Below are 24255 nucleotides of genomic sequence, written 5' to 3' on the forward strand. Positions count from 1 at the left end.
AAATTGGTGCCGTCACTGTGGAAAACAGTATGGAAGTTCTTCAAAAAATTAAAAATAGAAATACAATATGATCCAGCAATTCCACTTCTGGGATATATCCAAAGGAAACAAAAACACTAGTTCATAATGGTATCTGCGCCTTCATGTGCAGCATTATTTAGAATAACTAAGATATGGGAACAACCTAAGTGTCCACTGATTGATGAATGGATTAGGAAGTTGTGGTGTGTGTGTGTGTGTGTGTACATATATATACACACACACATATATATGTATATGTATATACATAAATTTGTATATATATGTATATATATCATCCACATATATATACATATACACACATATATAAGTATATATATAAATCTGTATATATATGTATATATATGTATACACACACATATATACATACACACACTGTAATATTCAGCATAAAAAATGAGGAAATTCTACCATTTAAAGTAACATGGATGGACCATGAGGGAATTATGCTGAATGAAATAAGTAAGACAGAGAAAGCCAAACACTGTGTGATCTCACTCCTGTGTGGAATCCAAAACAAAAACAAAACCAAACCAAAAAAAAAAAAAAAAAAACCTGTCATAGAAAAAGAGAGGAGATCAGACTTGGTGGGGATCAGAAGTGGAAGTGGGGGTGAGGGATAATTGGAGGAAAGTGATTAAAAGGTATAAAGTTCCAGCAATAAGGTAAATAAGTACTAGGGGTGGAATGTTCAACATGATGACTACAGCTAACACTGCTGCGTGGTATACAGAAAAGTTGTTAGGAGAGTAAACCTTAAGAGTTCTCATCACAAGGACAATTTTTTTTTTTACCTTTTTTCTTTCAATTGTGTCTATGTAAGTTGATAGGTGTTAGCTGACCCTACTGTGGCAATCATTTCATGATATATGTAAATAAAACTATATACTGTACTCCTTAAACTTACACAAGGATGTAGTTCAATTATTTCTCAATAAAACTGGAGAACAATTTTTAAAGAATCGTAGGAGTGACACACATGCATGTGTGTGCATGCAAATGCACCCACACACACACTCTCAAGATTGGGCTAGAATGGTTTGGGGTTATTTTTTACATTCAATCCCATACTAAGGGAGCTCTTCCTGCTAACAGTCTGGTCAATAATTCCTGACCTGTATAAAATGAAGCTGGGGGGAGTGGGAAAGGACACCTGTGATTCTTCCAGTGATCAACAATTCAACAATAATCTATGTTACTTCTCCCATGTCCAGGCCATTTATATATGGGCGAGAGTGACACCCTGATCATGAAGGTAGAAAAAGCAAAGACACTGTGCTGCCTAGCCACCTCACACCTTCATTTCGGCCTGTGTCTGTTTCTCTCCACGTGAGAAGAGAATGATTCCCACTGCAGTGTTTGTTCCAGGGGCTTCCCTTGGGGTGACTCACCCCCAAAAGTCAGAGTTAAGGATATGAGCCATAGAGATCTTAACAAAGCTAAGACTGAAAAGCAAGGTGTCATAGCAAACTCAAAAGCAAGCACCTGCAGGAATAACCATATTTAGACCTCCTACCACCAGATGGAAAGTTGAAGCAGGCTGCATCTCACAGAACATGAGCTGCTATCTCAGAGCAGCTGGATCAGGAACGCAGGTTTCTCCAAACTTAGCTAGGGATGCACCCTCACAGGGTTTATCCTGACAATCCACACAAAAAGATGGGGAAAAGCTAGGAAAATTAGTAGCTGTAAGCAACAATTGGCAGGGCTCAAAAAAGAACATCATAATAGCTCTAGAAATAATATAATCTTCCTAACATTTCAGAGGATTTGGTTATAATACCAGTAACCTTACAGTCACTTTATGAAGACTGTAGCCAATTCAATGAGATGATCAGCATCAATCTTGCTCAAGATCTGTGAGTTCTTAGAGGTGTTAACAAGAGATAAGAAACTATCCTTAATTCACATTTAAAATATAAGACTTCAAGGCCCATGCAAGTGAAACCTATTCTGGGAAGAGCAGCTCAGCAGCCATCCCAGAGTCTCCTGTCAGCACTGTCCTCTGCTCTTCTACAGGAAGTTCCCAGATGGGCAATTCAAGGTGCTTCCTGGGGTCACTGCCATGAGGAAGAGCCTCAGCTCTGGAGTAAGAACTGTTTGGGTTCAAATCCAAAGACTAAAATTTACTAGCTATGACCTTCAACAAGTTTCTTAGCTTTCCACAATTCAGTTTTCTCCTTCATAAATTGGGATACTAGGAACAACCTCATCGTGTGTGTATACCACAAAATAATGCATGTAACATGGTTATGGGCTCTCAATAAGCTCTTATTTATACAACTAAACAGCTTGGGCCTGAAGCATAATGCTGAAACAGTAGATGCTTAATGCAATTCTGCTTAGTCATTCAGAACACAAATATTTATCGAGGACCTACTATTCACCAGATGCTGTGTAAAGTTCTAGGACGACAGCCAAGAACAAGGTTAAGTCCCTGATCTCACCAAGTTGACCTTCGAACGAGGACGTGGACAACAAATGAAGCAAACAAAGATGGTCGCAGGCAGTAGTGATTGCCTTAAAACCACATAGCTAGGTAAAGGGCCCACAGCAATTTAGATGCAGTCGTCAGGAAGGCCTCTCTCTGGAGAGACATCCGAGCAAAAATGGCAAAGGTGACAGGTCAGCCATAAGGGCAGAAGGAGCAAGTGCAAAGGTCCTACAGCAAGAACAAGGTTGGAGTGCTAGTGTATTAGGATGGATTAATGGATGAATTTCCACAGAACCTGAATCCCTCCTGGAGCATAATATATTTCTTATTATAATTCTTTGCAAACAAGCCTGGTCTTTGTCATTAGTTCCTTGAGGGGTGGGGATCATGTCTTATATTTATTTGTAATCTGCACAAGTCACTCAATCAGCAGAAGATAATCAGGTGCAAAGGCCTTTGCCTTTCCTGACTATTAAATAATAAAACCCAAAAGGATTCTCTGTGCAGAACAAACACCATCTAATGAAACTCCCTAAATAACTCCAGCCCACACTAATCTCGCCCTTCCTTGAACAGACAAAGCACGCACTATCTGCCCTACAATTCTAGTAGATCCTGTTTCTTTGTCCTTGTTCCTTAATTGCCCACCCCAGTTTTACCCACCACCTCTAGTACGCCTTTGAGAAACTTCCAAATTCGACTTCATTGCAGTCTGTTTTCTTTACTTGTCTTAAGGACTGGCACGGTGTCGGGCACGCCATAGGAACTACAAAGTACGTTCTCTCGTGAAGCTTTCCATCACTAGTTTGAGGTGAATTCTTACACGTCTTAATCATTAAGCCACTTTTCCACTTCTGAAAGCTATTTTAACATCCATCGTTAAAATCCACCAAGAATGCAAAAACTGGCAGTGGTTTAATTTTGCTGAAGATGCCCAACATACTCTATTAAATCAGGAAGGCCTTTGTAAATGTCTTCATCATTAACACTTTCTTCTGTTGGGAAGGGCCTAGGAGAGAGGGAGAAGGGAGAAAAGGGTGAAATTATCAACAGCTAGGCTAGGCATTTACTTCTCACTAAATGCATGAGCTCAGCTGCCACCAAAGTGGTCAGGTCAGTCACCGTGTATAACACAACATCCTGGGGGTCTCCCAAAGTGCCTGTCCCGTGGCTGCCCAGGGAATCCCCCAGGAGGCTGTGACACCTGCTACCCCAAATTATCTGGAGCAATTACCAGTGGTCATCACAGTCACGTGAGCAGCTGTGGACATGCTAAGGTGCCCATCTGATGTGCCACACACCACTTACCTGCAGGCTCACCACAATGCAGCCACTTCAGCTCCCCAGTTCAGAGAACAGGCAGCCACCCAAGTGCCCCCGTGTTCAGCACCATCTCTTTTCACCTATGGAATCTGATCTGACTGACAGATAGTTTGGTAACAGTCATCTTCACGTGACTCAGCTCACCAAATATAGAGAAAAATTATTAGAAGACCAACATATCATGCCCTCAATATATGATTGATTCTCGCAGACTTCTCTACTTGGACAAGATATTTATGTTGTGTATTTTATTTTCATTTATTGGACAAAGGAGGAAACCCAGACCTTAGGAAGAGTAGGATGTTTTCTTTGTCCCCTATTAAAAGAAAAGCACTTTCATTTATTCCCTAATTCCTAGCCATTGACTTTCTTTTTTTGCCTACTGTACAATGAGCTTTTTCATAACACCCACATAATGCCCAAGTGCATGTCTAACACAGGCATCATTATACTATCATGCCAAAAGATTTACTTTCTTTACATGCAGCCAGCATGTCACATTTCACAAAAATAAGAGGATCCAACAAAATAATAAATGAGCACTAAGTGATAACTATATTTAATATACTGAAAAGCAGATTTTCATACTGCCTTATGGATTAATTGAATACTTAAGACATTTAAAGAAGCTACATTTTTCAAGTAAATTAAAATGTGAGAAATGCTAAAGTTTCAAAATACTTTTTTTTTAAATAAATTCCGGCACATTTGATTATGCTCTTATATGAAGTTCACTGCAGAAAACTTGAAAATATAGATAAGAATAATTAAGAAGGAAAGAAAAACCTTCTAATATATATGCTTTCAGAATCAAATATGCATAAATACATCAAAATAGAATCAGGCTATTGATTTCAAAATCTGTTTACATATAATGACATAAAATAAATATTAAGATGGAAAGATGAATCATGTAGAGCAAATTGCAAGGTGTTGAACATGTACGAAGCCTAGAGATTACTTCTGTAGGAAGCTGCCAAAGTCACAGCCCATTTCCAAAAAAAAGGGTACGCAGGGTATCCTCCCTGAGGTCATTAGGTTTTGTATCCAGGGAAGGGGCTGCCTAGTTACTGCTGATCAGTCCTGTAAAATGTGCTTATATCCTCTTCTTAAAACCTGAATGTGAGTTGGACACAGAAAAATAGAAGCAACAGAGGGAGAGAGACAGCATCACAGAGCCCCATAAAGGCTGGAGACTAAGGAATGGACCTCTGAGAAAACAAGGTAAAAAATGAGATCCATTCCATTTCTATGCGGCCTAGCTGTGTAGCTACTGAAACTTTCTATCATTAATGTTACTAAAAATATGATTTTCTGACTGATATAACTTGAGAATGTAGTAAACAGAAAAAGTCCAACATGATATACACATCTACATTTATTTCCATGCTTACTGACTGCATAATACTCCATTGCACAGAGATGGCACAATTAATTTAACCTATTTCCAACTTTTTCACTTAGTACCAATCCTCAACACATATCCTTGTACACATATTATTTTATATTTGTCTGATTTACTTTTTGAATTCCTAAAAGTTGTGAGTTATGGTTATGGACTATAGGAAATAAATGTACTACAACATCTTTTAAGTATGTATTTACTTGAGCATTTGTGTTTGTTTTGATGAATCGTATGTAATGAAATGAAATGTTGGAGGAAATTAAGAAAACAAAGAACCCTACCAGTAACAGTCAGTAGTGAATTGACAATGATGTTTAGCCAATGTATCTTATTCAACTCTATAAATAAGTTCTTACTTGCTCAATTGATTTCAAATGTGTAGTAGGCACTGAAATACCAGGCACTGTGTGTGCATGAATGAGATATGGTCCCTGTATGCAAAGTCCTTTACAAATAGTAACCATTCAGTAAATAATCATTACATTCATTGAGCAAATGAACACTTGAATCAAGCTTACCTGATTCCTGTGGCCAACGCTATAGGTGTGCGAGAAAGCCGTGACAGTGTTTCTATAACCTGAGAAAAAAAGGAAAGCGTTAATTAGACATGTACTTCGGGAAAGATAAGAATTTTTTTCAAAGATAATCTTACAATCTAAGATTAACTATGGCAGCAGAAATGTAAATTTGCAGATACCAACAAAAGTACAGAATGGGAAGAGCGGTTTCTGTAAATTATAAACTCCTGGGTTATAATCTGGTCCCTTCTTTAACTGTTACTCTAAGCAGATTGTTAAGCATCTGGTTTACAGTTTCCTTATCATTAAAGCAAGAAGTTAGATGAGGTAATACTAAAGGTCTTCTATCTCCACTTCTACAGAATCTGAAAGATCTTGTAAAGTTGTTCTGTCCAAGTACAGTAGCCACTGGCCACACGGACAAGCTATTTAAATGTTTCTTAGTTGTACTAGCCACATTTCAAGTGCCCAGTAGCCAAATCTGGCTAGTGGCTACTGTATTGCAATACACAGTCATCAAACATTTGCATCATCACAGAGAGTTCTACTGGAAAGCACTGCTATACAGCCAAGTGGTTTAGAGTGTGGGCTCTTGAGCTAGTTCAAACGAGTTCAAATCCTGACTTTACATTTCATTAGCCAAAAACCTCCAGCAAACTGCCTAACTACCCTAGGCTTCAGTTTTATCATCTGGATACTGCCTATAATCATAGTTAGGTAATTAATAATCATTAGGTTACTGTAAGAATTAAGAAGATAATACATGAAAACTGTTTAAATGATAGCTATTCTTTATAATTGCTAACTTTAAGAAAATTATTGAGTATTTTCAGAAAGAGTTTCCTAACCCCTTGACTATCTATCTATCTATCTATCTATCTATCTATCTATCTTAATGATTACTTATGAAGACCTTGGTACCTACGCCTAAATGTGCCCTGCTATAGTTTTAGAACCTAGTGATTTTACCCTTCCTTGCCACTTTTACACCTAAGATTATCTCACTCAAAGAGTTAGTGATGAACCCAAAGAGCTAAAATGTATTTTTTCTCATGAAACCTATTTCTATGATAACAGATATAATTTGTCCTAACTCTCAAAACTAAACAAAATTTAAAGAGGTTCTTCTATAAGTCCTATTCAAAATGAGGGGTGGGGAAGGCAAAAATCTCTCTCTGAGCTGAGTTCATCTTCTAATTCCTCAGTTCAAATACCAAGACCTACTAGCAACGTCTCAGTACGCCACAGAAGTCTCTTAAAGAGTATTAGCCACACGTGTACCTATCTCTTGCCTACTTCAGGAAGAAGTACACTGCTGAAGTTATAAACAGATAGTTCTGGAGCAAGAGAATCTGGTTGAGCCCTGGCTCACAGATTTTAGCTAAGCTCACCTTTCCTAAGCTCTATAAAATGTGGGTTAGGACAACTAACTACCAGCATCCCCATGGGGTTACTGAAAAGATTAAGTGAGATAATGCCCATCAAATGATTAACCCAGTAAAGGTGAACTTTTATTAGATAAAATTATCATTATAGACAAAGTTTAATTGAAAGACTATGCTATTTCTTCCTGGTTTAACTTTTTTGAACATCTGATATGAAAGCAAGACACAATCAGGTATCAATTAATTCCCCAAAATAAAGATAAAAGAATCTTCAGTGAATCTGTAAATTCAGAAGATCATGAATGAACAAATAAGTTTATCAAAATAAGCTAACTCAAAAATAACCATTTGCTAAAATTCCAAAATTATGCATTACTGAGAAATATCTAGCTTTTGGAAGATTCTGGAATAATCTAAGTAGTAGACACATGAATTAATAGTACTGTCAAATTTTAGCATCAACCTTATCCTGATGCACACCGTTTTAAACCTGTGGTGTGAAATCTGCTATCTGAAATTCTATTTTACGCTATGGTCCCAGCATTGCCATTACTCAGAAGAAAAACAGCAATAGCATTAGTATTAGGTATTTTACGTGATATATTTCACCACTGCTATTTAACATTATAATAGAAATATATTTTATTCTTTGAGATATTTTCTAAAATAACTATAATGTATCTAAAGGTAAGAATGTATTTTGTGTCCCTTTTCCCACCATTGGTACTATTCACAACCATCCCCATCCAAGGCCATTGAGTTTTGTGCACAATTGTCCGCCAGGGGGAGCCAAAAGACAGTCTATCACTTTAGTCCTGTATTACATGTTTATAAAGTACAAACATTTCTGAAAATCACCAAGATGAAATCAATTCCTATTATTTACTTAAAAGCATTACTTATTACCATTCGGTAATAGAAAAATAAAGATACAAATTCAGTGGACAGGAAGGATGGAAGAATAATACATAGCATGTCTTAAAGTAAATCTCTCAGGACCATCTCTCAGTTTTGAGTCTATCTGATCGTACATCAAGTCCATCCATTAATTCTAAGTTTAGCCAAAGCAAATAAGTCTGTTTAGTCAATGTAGTGTTTTTAGAACAGTGTGTATTCTATAAAGGTGGAGCATATCTGGATTTGGAATAGACAAGTATAAAAATTAATGCCAGATTCTCCTGACATTAGAAACATTCATTCAAGAATATTTACAAAAGAAAATATCCCCAAGGGCAGCAAGACTATTTTCCCTGAAATTTATTGATTTATAAATTGTTACCTCAACATAATATGAAATTACAGACATGAACTCACAAAGGGGTAACTAGTCAGAACATTTGCAAGTTAATAGGACAACCACCAACTACTAAATCCATGTTATTCCTTGTTTGTTAAGAAGAGCAGCATTTTTAAGGAAAGTAAAATACTTCCAGATAATATAAGTAACAGTTACTGTGGGAGGAAGGTGGAAGAGGTAAGAAGGGCTTCTATATGCTTGCTTTAGAAGGTGGGATTAGATCCCAAAATCTATGAAAGATCATTTATAAAGTTTAAAAAGGAAGATACCCAGGTCAAAACTGCATTTTTAGAAGATCATTCAGCACAGTGAAGGATAAACAGGAGTAGAAGGACATGGGATACAGACAAGGGGTCATGAGACCTGGGGGGGGGGGGGGGGTTCAATCATCCAGTTGAGAAATGAGAAGTCTACACGAGCAGCAGTTGAGATAGAGAAGAGGTGGAAATGGAAATGTGAGAAGTATTTAAGAAGAGTGGCTGATGTATTGTGGAGGCAAAGTGAAGAACTCAGGACAACCTGGATAAACCTTTAAAGTATAGAGGTGGCCAGCTCCAAAGCCATCTACTGGGATGCTCCTGAGCAGAACACTTATTCTGTGTCTCTCCTCATGCTGACCATGAACATCCTGAATTCAGACAGCCCATTCCCTCTACCACAGTCTTCTCTGACATCTCCCACTCCAGTCTGGGTCCTTTGTGTTCCCGTAGGACACAACTCTGCCCTCTACCTATCACCTTTGCTGTTTAAAACATCTGAAAAGGACTCATGTTTACTTAACACAGTAACACACAGAAGTTGTCTCCCCACTCCCACCATACACACACCTCTGCTTAAAGGGCACCAAAGCTAAAAATCTGGTGTGACTCCTGCACTATTCTGTTCCCTTTTCTTCATGATTATTATTTTAGGTAATATGTTTCTATTATACAGACTTTTCTACAACCTGAGTTTGTCATTTAGTAATATATCCCAGACAGCTGTGTCAACACATACAGATCTACCTCATTCACCTTAATGCTGTACAACATTACAGCATACGAGTGTAACAATGATTTGACCATTCTGCTGCCAATGAGCTTTCTCAACATTTGCCTATTAGAACAATGGTAGCATTACCATCCTTGCCAATTATCTCTTCAATTGTGTGCAGGTATTTCTAGAGGAAAGATTCTTAGACAAGATGAAGATGTCAAAAGTATAACCATTGCTCTTCAAAAACTTTTTATGCATTTATACACCGCTGAAGTGTATATTAAGATAACAAGGCACTCTAATGACCTATTTACTGTCTCTCCATTCAACAATGAACAACACCTCAAGGTAAGGGAACTCAAACTGCTTCTTCACTGTTCCACTCTTACCACCTAGCTCACAGCCAGGGTCATAACAACCACTTAACGCAAAAATATTTGTTGCTCAAACAAATGAATGACTAATACTTACCTTGCAAAATTGTTGCGAGGATTGGGGATAATATGTGTAAAAATATGTAAAGAGCTTAGCCTGGCACAAGCAGGGAATGAATGAATTGAAGAAGGAGCCCATTATGAAAATTAAATATTAAATATGAAAAAGAATTGCCTCTCTCCTCAAGTCTAGAGGCAGTATATACAGTGGCAACCCCTTCCCATCAAATTTCTCCCCTTAATGGTGATTTTAATTTAGTTTGAGCTCCTTACTTTTACCATCCCCATTAGTAAGTTTAAAAGCCATAAAAGTTTTCAATAAGAACTGTAAACTAATAAAGCTACCAATTTTAACTATTCTCTTCATGAGACTTTCAAGAAAATTCTTACTTTCTGCTTATCCAGCATATTCATGCTGTTGATAATGTAGTTTGTAATTAAAAGAAGTCATCCATGCAAAAGCAGTATGTTACAGTTACTTCTAAGTTCCTGAGTTAAGGAAGCCATGGCCATAGACAATAACCACAGACAGCCATAGGAACCAACACACACATCTGCCAAAAAGTGCTAGTTAATTGTGGATTTATCTACTTGAGTTCTCTACCTTGAAGTTTTACCTCTTAAACCTCTCCTTGGGGTGCCTGGGTGGTTCAGTTGGTGAAGCATCCAACTCTTAATTTCAGCTCAGGTCATGATCTCATGGTTCAAGCCCCACATTGGGCTCTGAGCTGACAGCACAGAGCCTGTTTGGGATCCAATCTCTCTGCCCCTCCCCTACTCATGCTCTCTCTCTTAAAATAAATAAACTTAAATATATATATGTGTGTGTGTGTGTATAATAAAACATATATATTATAATATATAAATATATTTATATCATATGCATACATATAATTATATATATATACACACACACACATATACATATATATACACATATATACATATATATACATACAGACATACTTCTCCCTGATCTAATGGAAAGGCTATTATCAAAATTCAGAAGCAGAGAGCTGAACTCAGCACAAGTTCCCAGGGAAGTGACACTTCAGGGAGGTGGGCTCTACAAGGCAATCTGGTGGCTGTAGACTTGAACCCCAAGTGCAAGACAAGCTTAGTCATTCAAGAAAGCTCTGTAGCACCAGAGCATCAAGTTATCATCCAGCAGCTGAAGCTATAGGCAGGAACGCCACATCATGGTTCTTCCAGGCTGAGAGTAAATGCCCCATGTGGTCATGGAGGAAAAGCTCAGAGGACATAACTCAGACAGAACTTGGCTGGGAGTGCTGGACTGAATAATTCAGACAGAAACACAGGCTTATAGACTCAATCAGGTGCAACCCAGAGACATGGTATTACCCAGGCACGCCAGACACCAGACTCTCAAAGAAGCCTAATTCTAAACCCAACCAGATGGTGACTATCAGACTAATATATTTTACCTTAAGCCTCCTAGGAAATCAACAGACCTCATTATCTTAATTTTCTTTGCAATTCTAATTTCACACAGTAAATTGCCCCATTAAGATACACTGCAGCTTAGTGTCATAGTTCTAGCAGCACATTTTACATCTTCCCTAAAACACCTGGTTGTTGCTTTGAATACTGTAGGATGCTGCTAGAAAATGTGTGGACCACCTCCCCTACAGGCAAAGCAAAGCGGAACAGCAAGATGAACTGAACAATATTTCTGTATCAAGAAGATTGTGCACCATGAGAAATGAAATTGAAGTGGACAAAGGAGTATCTATATGGGTTAAATGCATCCAAATTATGTATTGTTTGTGCAGGCCTTGGTAATGATCATAAAAGAAAGAATTAGTCTATACTTACTGTTTTGAAACCTCAAAAGTAAAGCCCTACAGAAAAAAAAAAGAACCTCCTTTTAGGAGGTTAGGGGACTCCTGGCCTGGTTAGGAGCACAAACTTAAGACTCAGATGTTCTAATGGAGATTAAAGAGTACACTAATCATGGTGAGCACTGAATAATGCATAGGATTGTTGAATCACTATTTGTACACCTGAAACTAATGTGACACTGTATGTTAACTATCCTAGAATTAAAATTAAAAACTTAATTAAAAAATCTGCTTGGCAGATAATTGAACTCTTCAAATGTTGCTTAAAAAAAAAAAAAAAAAAAAAGACCCAGATGTTCTGAGTTCAAATCTCAGCTCTGTCTCTCACTAGCTGGGTGGCCATGGGAGTTAAGCATATGCTCTGTGCCTTAGCTCCTTTACCTCTCTCAGTCTCTGTCTATAAAAAGCATATAAAAGGATGTCCCATACTTCTGCTATTTCCTAATGCCACTGTGGTCACTGTCATCATTAGTAAAATAACACATGGTCTTTGCAAAGCACTTCAGAAAACACAATGTGAGATATCTATCTCAAGTTAACACAGGATGTAACACGAAGCTTTCCAATGGCTGTGCATACATCTAAAAGGTTATACCTCTGTTCAAGTACATGATGGCCAGTGTCTAATACTTGCCAACAGTCACTAAGTTTATCTAACTATAGCATTCATTAGGTTCAAAAAAAAAAAAAAGATTGTGGATGGTAAATTTTTTTCCTTATTTATTCATTTTCTTCTCTCATATAATTAATTTTCCATGCAAATATTCAGAAAACAAAAACAAAAACTCCTGTCATGCAAAAGTAACTCTAAGAGCCCAAAAACAATCACACTTGACCTTGCCAAAGCAAATGTTAAAAAGAATGTCCCATGCCTAGTCAACTCATGAAGATAACACATAATAAGAACTATAATCACATACAGTTCACATAGAATTTAAAAAGCTCTAAGAAGTGACAGTACAAAGGGATGGGTTTAGAGAAGCTTTAGCATACATCTCCCCATAATCTCCATGCCTCATTGCCTCAAATAAATACAAAAATCCATGTAAGGAGGCTGTCATTTAATAGCAATTTCAAGACCAGTCCTTTGGTTAAACCTCACCCCCACAGGGCCACATCTCCTGTGGCCAAACTCCATCCAATACAGAAATTTTAAAGCTACCACATTTTATTCAATGGTTCTTAATTATTTTAAGTCATAGCTCCCTTTGAAGTACATTGAAAGTCCTTGGTTTTTTCCTTGGTGGTTGAAGTGGACCTGTGTGTATGTATGTGTATGTATGTGTATGTACGTGTGTGTGTCTGTGTGTGTGTGTGTGTGTGTGTGTATATATATATATATATATATATATATGTATATATATATATGTATATACACACCTACATAAGTATACACAACTCTGCATTTCATCTCAAGAAATCCAGGGATCTCTTGAAGACCATTCATGGATTTCCTAGACTCTTGTTCAACCTCCTTTGCCTATAAGGAAACCAAGGTCCAGCAAAATTAACTAGCTCGTTCAGGGTCAAAGAGCCAATAGCAGAATTGGTGTCATAACCCAGGTCCCCTCTCTTCTGTCCAGACTATTTCTCTTTCTACTTTACCACGCTGTATATAAATCCCCTGAATTTATTCAGTGAACATTTACTGAACACTCACTATAGGCTAGATATACCTGATACACTCCACATGTTGAAGGTAACAAAATAGAGATTATATACTTCCCCCTTTCAAAAAACCCACCATTCATTGGGAGGGAAAGAGCATATAGGTAGTAAGCAAAAACACAGACCTGGTATTACAAAGAACACCTGTAGCCCAGGGGAGAGAGCAAGGCCAGATGTCCCCCTCGGCCTGAAGGCTAGAGCAAGGATGGCTCAAAGGGCTTTTTAGAAAAGGTGACCTTGGAATACATCTTGAAAGGCAATCAGGAATTTCCCCGACTCTTTGTCTGCAGGTTAATAGAGAATTACCACCCTCTGAACCACCCACTCCATGAGAACACTTGCCTACTCAGAGCAGATTCACACGTACCTTACTGTCTGAGAAGCTTTTTGTAGTTGCCATTTCCTGAATAATATTTTTCTTACAGTGGGTATTTTGCAGGTTCCAAGAGATGACGTCATTAAGCAAAATTTTTTTAAATTTATTTTATTTTTTTAATTTACATCCAAATTAGTTAGCATATAGTGCAACAATGATTTCAGTAGATTCCTTAATGCCCCTTACCCATTTAGCCCATGCCCCCTCCCACAACCTCTCCAGGAACCCTCTGATTGTTCTCCATATTTAAGAGTCTCTTATGTTTTTGCCCCCTGTTTTTATATTTATATTAAGTGAAAAATTTTTTTCTAAACCAAATGGACCTGCACTTGTCTCAGGATCCATTTCTATACCACCATGGTCTTGCTGTCTGTGCATTCTGGGCCTCTGAGCTCTACCTCTAAGACCCCAAAAAGAGTACCTTTCCTTCAAACCTGCTTCCCCTTCCTATGCCCAGGGAGCCTACAGTCTCACTCCTGTCCCGACACTGGGAAATCTTTCAGACTTGTACTTGTCCTTCACACTGCACACCTAAATCCTATCACTTCATCCTTTTGCATCTCTCTCAGATCCAACTCCTTCTTTCTTCCACGTCTCTGGCTTATCCCAAGCTCTAATTCTTACTTCGTTTACTGGAACGGCCTTCCAATGTGTCTCCACGCCTTCAGCTTCACTCCCCTCAAACTCGTCTTCTACTCTGCTATCATACAGGCTGTGTGACACTTCAGAAGTGTCCATGCCATACACCACCACCAACTCCGTGTCTACCTTGAAATTCTTAAATGTTACCCCTCACGAAGAGATGAAGTCACCAGCACTGAGGAGTCTTCAGTAGATCTGATACACTCCCTATGCCCTTCCAGGCTCACCCTACTCTCCCCATACCTTCCATGTCTAGCCCTGCCCAACCACCTGGCTTGCTGTGCTCCAGAGATTCTAGAACCTTTCATAGAAACCCTACCAGAGCATAAAATTCATGTTACTACAATTCACAGATGGTGTCAAAATAAAAATATTTCTACTACAGCGTAGGCAGAAAAAAGGCAAACTGGCAGCAGCATTGTTAATTTTCTCCCACCAAGTAAAAGAAGCTGTAAGTAACTTTTCCCAAATGCTGTCTGAACCATCTTCTGGGTCCAAATACCAGAGATGAAACTTGGGATTCAGCAGTGCAGAATTAGCTGTCTGGAAGCACAGTATTTAGTTAGAAATCAGAACGAACACAAATATTCACTTTTCTCCTAAATTTACACTGGTGTGTTGCAGTATGTTGAACTTAGGAGGCAAATAATAAAGAATTAAATCGTTTGTACACAACTGTAAAACAAACGCTTTAGTTCTGAAAACATGGCCATATTTGCAAGTGATTTTCTGCCTCTAAGCAGAGCAGAGATATAATCCACAAAGACTAAGTGGCCATTTTAACGTTCACTACCAAGCATGGGAATTTCACCGTGGGTCCGGCAGGTAAACACTGATTACTCCCCACCCCATCTCAGTAACAACTCTAGCAGAGCAGCTCTGTCTTGCCAGCTCATTGGGAGCCTTGGTGCATTCAAACAACTCACTTGAAGCAGGCACATCCTGTGCGTTAGCATCAGGCCAGAGGAGAAATCGTTTATGTATCTCAAGTACACAGGGAACGTTCTATGTGACTTAAGGGACTTGGAAAATAAAATGAATTGTCAAAGCTGCCCACAAATCATACAGCTGGGTCAAAGTCAACACATTTTCCACACTTGACATACTTTCAATGTCATGCAACCCGCCTGCAAACATTTCTGCTACCTGAATGCTGCCCACACAGCTATTACCACTTTAAAGGATGAAATGGCAAAGAGTCCGGGAACAAAAAGGCAATGCCAGAATCTGACAGTGGAGCAGAACACATCCCTTGTGCCAACCTGGAAATGTCCCATTTTCAGTCCCAGCCTCAGAACTGCTCACAGAGAATAAGGAGGTGTAAGTTATTCTCACATTTCAAATCACTTAGGAGAACACACCTTTACCTGCAAGACTGGGAGAATAGCATGACACTCCTTTCACATCTCTATGTTCTGGTAACACTGGTCATTTCATACTTCTTAAAAGTACTCATTTTCATATACGCTTTAACAATTAAAAAGCAGGTAAACTAATTCTTCATTATGTAAGAAATGGAGTTTCCAGGGGCGCCTGGGTGGCTCAGTTGGTTAAGTATCTGACTTCCGCTTAGGTCGTGACTTCACGGTTCACAGGTGCGAGCCCCGCATCAGGCTCTGTGCTGACAGCTCAGAGCCTGGAGCCCGCTTCAGATTCTGTGTCTCCCTCTCTCTCTGCCCCTCCCCTTCCCGTGCTCTCTCTCTCTCAAAAATAAACAAACATTTTAAAAAATTTAAAAGAAGAAAAAGAAATTGAGTTTCTAGACCTGAGATGGCTGATAGAAATATGTGAGCCACATACACAACCTTAATATTCTAAGAAGCTACATAAAACATAAAACATAAAACCAGAAAACATAAAAACAGGTGAAATGAATTTTAATCATATATTTTATTTAGTTCATTATACCTATAACTTATAATTTCACTATGTAATCAAGATCTAAATCAAAACATTTTATACTGGTATTTTTTTCCACACTGAATCTTCAAAATCTGGTGTGTACTTTACAATTACAGGTCACCTAATTCTGACTAGGCATACTTCCTTTTTGGAGGGGGGGATGGAAAGGGAGTAGAAAGAAAGAACATGCACGTGCACAAGCTGTGGAGGAATAGAGGAAGAGAGAGAAGCTTAAGCATACCCCACATCTAGCATGAAGCCCAACGTGGGGCTTGATCTCACAACCATGAGATTATGACCTGAGCCGAAATCAAGAGTCAGATGCTTAACCGACTGAGCCACCCAAACACCCCCAGATTAGGCACATTTCAAATGCTCAATAGCCACATGTGGTTAAGGGCTACCACAGTGGACAGCATAAGTCTAGACAAAAGTTTTCAAAGTGCCTAGAGTTATGGCAGAAAAGGAAACAGATCCATGATGGAGAAAAGATTGGACCAAACTCCTCGGTTTACAAGTATAGGTGGTAGCTTAAGAGTGATGTGGCACTCCCAGGGTGTCAGAGCTTGATGTGGTCAAAGAGCCAGTGCCTACACTTCTTGATGCCTATGGCCATCTCCAGTGGAAGCAGCAGAAGCTAAAACAATGGACTTTAAAAGGGGAGTAGGGAGCCACTATGGTGAGGAAGAAACTACCACACACACAGACAGGCCTTTTCTACTTAACACATCCTCACTGTCTACACATGTCAATTATTTGACTGTTCTCTTAGTCAATCTGATGGCCACCCATCAGGACATTCATCACCTATCACATGCCCTTAGAACATTCATTGGATGAGTGTGAAATAGGGTTGGAGAGGCAAGTTGGAGGCAGACAGCTTCAAGTGCCTGGCTAGGGAGTCTGCATATATTATTTATATGGGGAGCCAGCAAAAATTTTTGAGCTGGAGAATGAACTGTCAAGAAGCAGTGTGTCAAGAATACTAATCTGTTGCGGCATAAAATAGCTCAGAGGAAGGAGCCTAAACCTAGGAAGTTGTTTCAACAAAAGCCTAGCTGTGCATTGATTTTAGGGGAGAAAAAGAATGTGACAAGCATTATGAAAAAGGGATCAACCCAACTTGAACATTACTAGATACACCAAATCCCAGAGGCAAGAGTCTAGCTTGAGCAAACTTTAGGAAATCTGATCTGACTTCAGTTCGTCAGAGTGTAGAAGATACACTAGAGAGAGGATTAAATCCAGGCATCATTTAGAAACTTGATGCTGCCCCAGTGGGGACCAATGATAGATAGCTGTGGTTGACAATGGTCAAAAAAATTGACCCAGAACTGTCAGGAGCCTCAAGTCCATGAGACTGGGATATGTCACCTCAGGGCTGCCAATATGAACCTGTGTTAGGCTGGATCTACAAATCTCAAACTGGCGCAGGGGTAGTCCGGTTTCCTACTGAGTGATTTGCAACTATTTGTGATGTGTGTGTGTGTGTGTGTGTGTGCGCACACATTCTACCACACATGAACCAGCAGTCATAAAATAAGGTTTCTATGGAAATACATCTGATGCAGTTTTTTCCCTTTATCTTGCTTTTCTACTTTTCAGTCTTTGCTGAGGAGCATGCACAATCATGATACATTAAGTTTTCCTTTCCAACTAAATTATATTGAATTTAATCAGCTTTTTCAAATTCACTTGCATTATGATTTAAGAAAAAAGATGAAGATTAACTTTTATTTTTATTATTTAAGTTCACTTTGAGAATCCTTCTCTCTTGCATTGCAAGTGCTTGCTGATTTTCTCTTTAGTAGTAACTTTAGTTGAATTACTTAAATAGTTATTTTTGAAGCAGTGTTAACTATCTGTCACTTTAGATCTCCACAACCTGTGGCCTTTAAATCCTGAAAGGGATATGACGTTAGGAGTCCTGGAAGACTTCTTTTTCTGGAACTTGGATATTTTGCAAGGAGTATTTTTTGGTCATTAGCTCCTGAGTGCAAGTGGTTATTCCAAGATAATCTGAATTTCCTCTAGGGTCTAGTGTTTATCAAGAAGTGGCTCAGAAAAAACAATCCAAGGCTGTAGAAATGTAGATCAGCCCAGATGGGCAAAATGACCCCAGTGAGCGTATGGTGCCAAACTCTGATGGTCCTGGTCCCAAGTTTGTTTGTTTGCTTTTCTTATACACTTTTCTGTTTCACATTTTATCTCAGGTTAACCTCAGATGAAGTATTTCACCTGAAGAATGAGTACAGTTTAATTATATGACAAAAGGGAAAAATAAAGTCACCAAAGTTGAAAATTCTTCATCAGAGTTATCCAGGGAGGCATCTGCTCTCTCTTCAGAAGCTGCTTCTCAGATCCTCCTTCCAGCCTACCTTTGAAAACAGACTCAGACATTGGAGGCACCAGAGGCACAGTGACCGGCTGCCAGAGGTGGTTGGTTTTATCTGTAAAGCCAATTCGCCTTCTGGCAAAGCACAGCTCCCGACTGAGAAAACATCTGTAAACAGATGAAATTACCAAGATAACTCATGTCTAAATACCTTAGTAATTCATGGCCTTTAAACCCTTGCCATGATGGCATCCTTCATGACCCACCGCGACATCAAAATCCCTATGGCACATTAGGTAATGAAATGCTTTAGAGAGAACCAAGCCAGATCTACTTTAAATTGGTTTCTGTGCAATTGTAGATCTAGTATTTCAGTGTTGATACTGTTTTCTTTTTATTATCGTCCTTTTTTAAAAAATTATTTTTTTAGCGTTTATTTTTGAGAGAGACAGAATGTGAGTGGGTTAGGGGCAGAGAGAGAGAGAGGGAGACAGAATCAGAAGCAGGATTGAGGCTCCAAGCTGTCAGCACAGAGCCTGACACAGGGCTTGAACTCACGAGCTATGAGATCATGACCTGAGCTGAAGTCAGAGGTTCAACTGACTGAGCCACCCAAGCACTCTTTATTATCCTCCTTTCTAACCCCCTCCCCCAAATAAATATCCTGTCAAAATATAACATATTTAACAAGTTTTGAAATCTACATGATCTTTTGGGGCGCCTGGGTGGCTCAGTCGGTTAAGTGTCCGACTTCAGCTCAGGACATGATCTCACGGTTGGTGGGTTCAAGCCCCGCGTCAGGCTCTGTGCTGACAGCTCAGAGCCTGGAGCCTGCTTCAGATTCTGTGTCTCCCCCTCTCTCTGCTCCTCCCCCACTCATGCTCTGTCTCGCTCTCAAAAAATAAATAAACATTAAAAGAATTAAAAAATCTACATGATCTTTTAAGGTTCTTTTCCCCAGAGAGTATTTGACAGCAACCTGAATTAGAAGAATAAAATCCTGGGGTGCCTGGGTGGCTCAGTCGGCTGAGTGTCCGACTTCGGCTTGGGTCATGATCTCGCAGTTAACGAGTTCAAGCCCCGCATCGGGCTCTGTGCTGACAGCTCAGAGCCTGGAGCCTACTTCTGATTCTGTGTCTCCCTCTCTCTCTGCCTGTCCCCCACTCATGCTCTGTCTCTGTCTCAAAAATAAAGATAAATGTAAAAAAAAAAAGAAGAAGAAGAAGAAAATCCTACAGTGGCAGCTGAAACTCAAACATTTATATCCAGTTATTAAAATGCACTTAAGTCATGAGTCTTTCACTGCTGAATAGAGAAAGGAAACCCAGACCAGTAGAAGGCCCTGCATGAAGTCAAACATTCATATCCTTAGAATTTCTCCAAAGGGACATCTTGAACTGGATGTTTCAAAGCAGCTATTCTGACAAGGCCAGGTCGAAACAGCCATGCTTATTAGGAAGTAATGAACCAAAACACCCTCCTGACTGCGTCACATCTCAGATGCCTATACTGATCCTCACCTCATCCCTAACTCCATGCCATCAGATCCTAAGCCTAAGAATGGGATAACTGATTATTTGAATTTAAAAAGCAAAACAACAGAAAAGTTTAACGTTTTTTTCAGGCCACATCAAAAAGTTCCTGGCATCAAATGGTATAGAGTGGCTCGTAGAAAATGACCTTGTCAGGGCACCTGAGCGGCTCAGTCGGTTAAGCATCCAGCTTCAGCTCAGGTCATGATCTCACACTTTGTGAATTCAAGCCCCACACTGGGCCGTGTGCTGACAGCTTTGGATTCTGTGTCTCCCTCTCTCTCTGCCCCTCCCTCACTTGTTCATTTTCTCCCCCTTTCCCCTCTCCAAAATAAACATTAAAAAAAAAAAAGACCTTGTCAATAGGACTACCTCAAAAAGGCATGTAGCCAGCATGGGACTGCATGGAGGTTATGATTCTGGTTCCAGCTGTGACCTTCCTTGAGACCATGATAGACTGTGTGGTTTCTCTGGGCTCCAGGCTTTCATCTCCAAAATTATGAGCTAGTTGGATCTCTAACCTCAACTCTACCCAACCAAGCTGTCGCACTCCCAACTCCAAACAGTGAGCCAATAGTGGTATAATCTTTGCCCGTTATTTTTTTAGAAACCAATTCTCTTAGAAACAAGATGTTACACCAGTGTGCTGGACTGGCCATAGATGTTCTATTCGTTGATGTAAATGATTCCATGGAAAGTCTCTATTTTTTTCCTACTAAAACATATAAATATTAGTTTCCCTCAATAGATGATGGGTATAATTTTTTGACCCATGACCCCTTTAAAAAGGATATATATCTGTTTGGGGCCTAAATAAGCATCAAAGACTTAGAGAGCACAGTATGTTTATAAGGTGTATGTAAAAATAAAAGCTGCCCAAATTCCTGGAAATCATGGCAGAGTCGATTTTTATGACAGTCTGACAAGTGCAACTCACAAAATGAACATGTATTGCTGTTTGTAAAATAAACGCTTAAGTTTATTTATGCTGATTTACCATGAGAGTCTTTTTCACATCCTAAGTGCATAGTGATTAAAATTTTTTTGCCACCAATACATTTGACTCATCTTTTTACCTTCTCTGCTTCAAAATCTTAAATAGTTTAATTCAATCAAGTTTATCTGCTTTTTGGTTCTAATGAGAAAAACGACTTTAAAAGTAAAAAAATGTATGACTTCAAGGTGGGATAATAAAAATCCTAAGATTACTGAAATGTACAAGGTACTAATTTTAGTAATTTAGTACTTTAGTAATTTTTAGTGACCATTTTTCTGTGTGTCAGGAACTCTACAAGAACCTGTGGGGTAGGAATTAAGCTAATTTTACAACGCAGGAAACAGTGATGGAGGAAGTTCACACACCATCTGACAGCTGAGGAGACTCACAGTCAACCACTTGAGCTTTAACACCAGTTTACCTTTCAGTAACACTCAGTCTTGGAGAAGTTACTCTTTTGTTCATTTTCAAGATATCCATCAATAAATACTTAGTTAGCGTCTACATATGCCATAAATCCCACTTGGTGTCAGGGATAGAAAGAACCGTTAACATGCTCAAGGCGTTCCATACACTACAGAAAAGAGAGAGATCGGTCAATAAACCATTGCAGTCAAGTGTGAGGAGCTAAGAACGAGGTGCTCATAGGGCTCCAAAAAGTCCAAAAGAGTCGAGACCAGGCAGATCTCTGGATCAGGGGAGGTTTTCCAGTGAATTATACTGGAATAAAGTTTGAAAGCAAGATTAGAGATGTGTTATGTGAACAACTGTAGTGAATGTCATTCAGGATATAAAAACAGCAGACATAGAATGCCTCAGTAATATCACTGCTTCTGAGTAGGGTAAAGAATGACAAAGGAGAAATACGAAGTTAAAAAAAATTTTTTTTTTTAATCTTTGCTTTTATATGGGGCAGGAGTCCTCAAACCTTGTCCGGCACCAATATCACCTGGATGACAGATTGCTGGGCCTCAGCTCCAGGGTTTCCTATTCAGTTGGCCTAGGGCAGGGCCTCAGATTTTGCATTTCTAAGAAGTTCTCAGATGCCAGTGATGCTCTTCATCTGGGGACCACAGTTTGGGAACCACTGATATAGAGAAACAACTCAAAGACAGATTTAATTCAAGAGTGCAGTTTTAAAATGTATTACCTTTCTGTATTAATCTAGATAAATTCTTTTTTAAGCTTTTTAAATGTTTATTTTTGAGAGAGAGAGAGAGAGAGAGAGAGAAAGAGAGAGAGAGAGAGAAAGAGAGAGACAAAGAGAACGTACACGCCCATGGGAGCACAAATAGGGGAGGGGCAGAGAAAGAGGGAGACACAGAATCCGAAGCAGACTCCAGGTTCTGAGCTGTCAGCATAGAGCCCAACTAGGGGGCTTGAATCCACGAACCACAAGATCATGACCTGAGCCAAAGTTGGACGCTCAACCAACTGACCCAGACGGATATCCCTGGATAAATTATTGATTTAAAAAATGGAAAGTAACTACATACAGGTCTATTTTGGGTTTTTTTGTTTGTTTTTATTTTTTTAAATTTTTTTTAACGTTTATTTATTTTTGAGACAGAGAGAGACAGAGCATGAACGAGGGAGGGTCAGAGAGAGGGAGACACAGAATCTGAAACAGGCTCTGGGCTCTGAGCTGTCAGCACAGAGCCCAACACGGGGCTCGAACTCACGGACCACGAGATCGTGACCTGAGCCAAAGTCGGCCACTCAACCGACTGAGCCACCCCGGCGCCCCTGTTTGTTTGTTTTTAGAGCGAGTGAGAACACAAGTGGTGAGAAGGGCAGAGGGATTGTTCTATGCTCTATGCAAAGCTACATGTGGGGCTGGATCCCACAACGCTGGGATCACAACCAACTCAAGAGTCAGATGCTCAAGTGACTGAGCCATGCAGGGGCCCCCATACAGGTCTATTTGATATAAACAGTATTGTGGAAGGAACAAAAACCAACAGAAGAGAATTCTAAGGAAGCTGAACATACAATTCAGTTCATACACTTTTGAGCATTTACTCTAATTGCACCTTCTAAAAGCCAGGTTGTTTGGAGTGTCTCTTGCTAATCCCACTGCTCTGTACAATGGAAGAGGCCTGTGCAGAATTAGGAAGGGGTACCCTCAGACACGGCTACTGAACCATCATAGTCCTCTGCCCACATTCCTTCCTTCCCAACCCCCAGCTGGACAGGTGCTTGTGCACTGATAAACAGGATACTCAAGGACATACACTGAACTCTCAATAATGGTGGCTATTTATCGAGGAAGTAAAACTTCCACGGAATTTCAGTTTTGTTTTTCTTTTTTTTTTTTTTTTTTTTTTGACATTTCCTGTTTATTTAGCAAATTATCACAGGTCAGGCACTGCTCTATTGCTTTATGTATTTAATTTATTTTATCCTCTTAACATCTTTATTGCTAGTCCCATTTCACGGACAATGAAACTGAGTCATAGTGAGGTTAAACAACTTGCCCTTGATCCACACAACTGCAGGGCACAGAGTTGGGTTTCAAACCCAGGCAAAATGCTCTTATTGACTATTTAGGCAAAGGAATACATTTAAACTTCCATATTTTCCATCTCAAATGATTCCCACTCAATTCAAATAGTGATGTAAATACTCTTTGAAAAATAGTTTAATATTTTTATATTGTTGGAAGTTTTACTAATAAGCGTACACAGAACTTCTCAATGCAAAGATGTTTTCAGAATTGTACAACAAACAGAAATGGTTTTCACACTTTCTCTTCATAAGCTCTGTGAAGCCAGTCCTTTGTTCAAACAAAATATTATCAGAAGCCCAAAACTGAAAACTGATGAAAGCAAAGCCAATCAGAAAAAAGTAATAACATGGAGGTGAGAGACCCAAAAATTCCAGGAGTAGCAACCTGTTTCTTGGGATAATTATAGTACTTTGAAAGAGTGCCAATTGTGAGAAATTTCCTGATTCAAAATCAGTTTCCTTATTTCCCTTTTCTGTTTATGGTCTTCACTCATGGAAGAGAGAAAGATGTCAAGTCCTGGCAGATTGAAAAAAAATCCAGAATCAAAGTAACACAAATATGACCCCCAATGTCCTCCATTTAATTTTTTCATATCCAAATGTGTTAAAATCGTAAGTGAACG

The 24255-nt window shown here is 39.2% G+C and overlaps 1 protein-coding gene across 1 annotated transcript in view; it reads right to left on the bottom strand.

Moving 5' to 3' along the window:
• The window catches only part of VAV3 (vav guanine nucleotide exchange factor 3), a 353758-nt gene that overhangs the window by 187812 nt on the left and 141691 nt on the right, over nt 1-24255 (bottom strand). Inside the window, exons 3-4 of the mRNA XM_045478481.1 lie at nt 5720-5778; nt 3417-3482 (exon numbers count right to left, since the gene is read on the bottom strand). Of these exons, the coding sequence (XP_045334437.1) occupies nt 3417-3482; nt 5720-5778 (125 nt within the window). The remainder of the gene's footprint in view (nt 1-3416; nt 3483-5719; nt 5779-24255) is intronic.

This window comes from Leopardus geoffroyi, chromosome C1, assembly GCF_018350155.1.
Source record: "Leopardus geoffroyi isolate Oge1 chromosome C1, O.geoffroyi_Oge1_pat1.0, whole genome shotgun sequence".
NCBI classification, from domain to species: Eukaryota; Metazoa; Chordata; class Mammalia; order Carnivora; family Felidae; genus Leopardus; species Leopardus geoffroyi.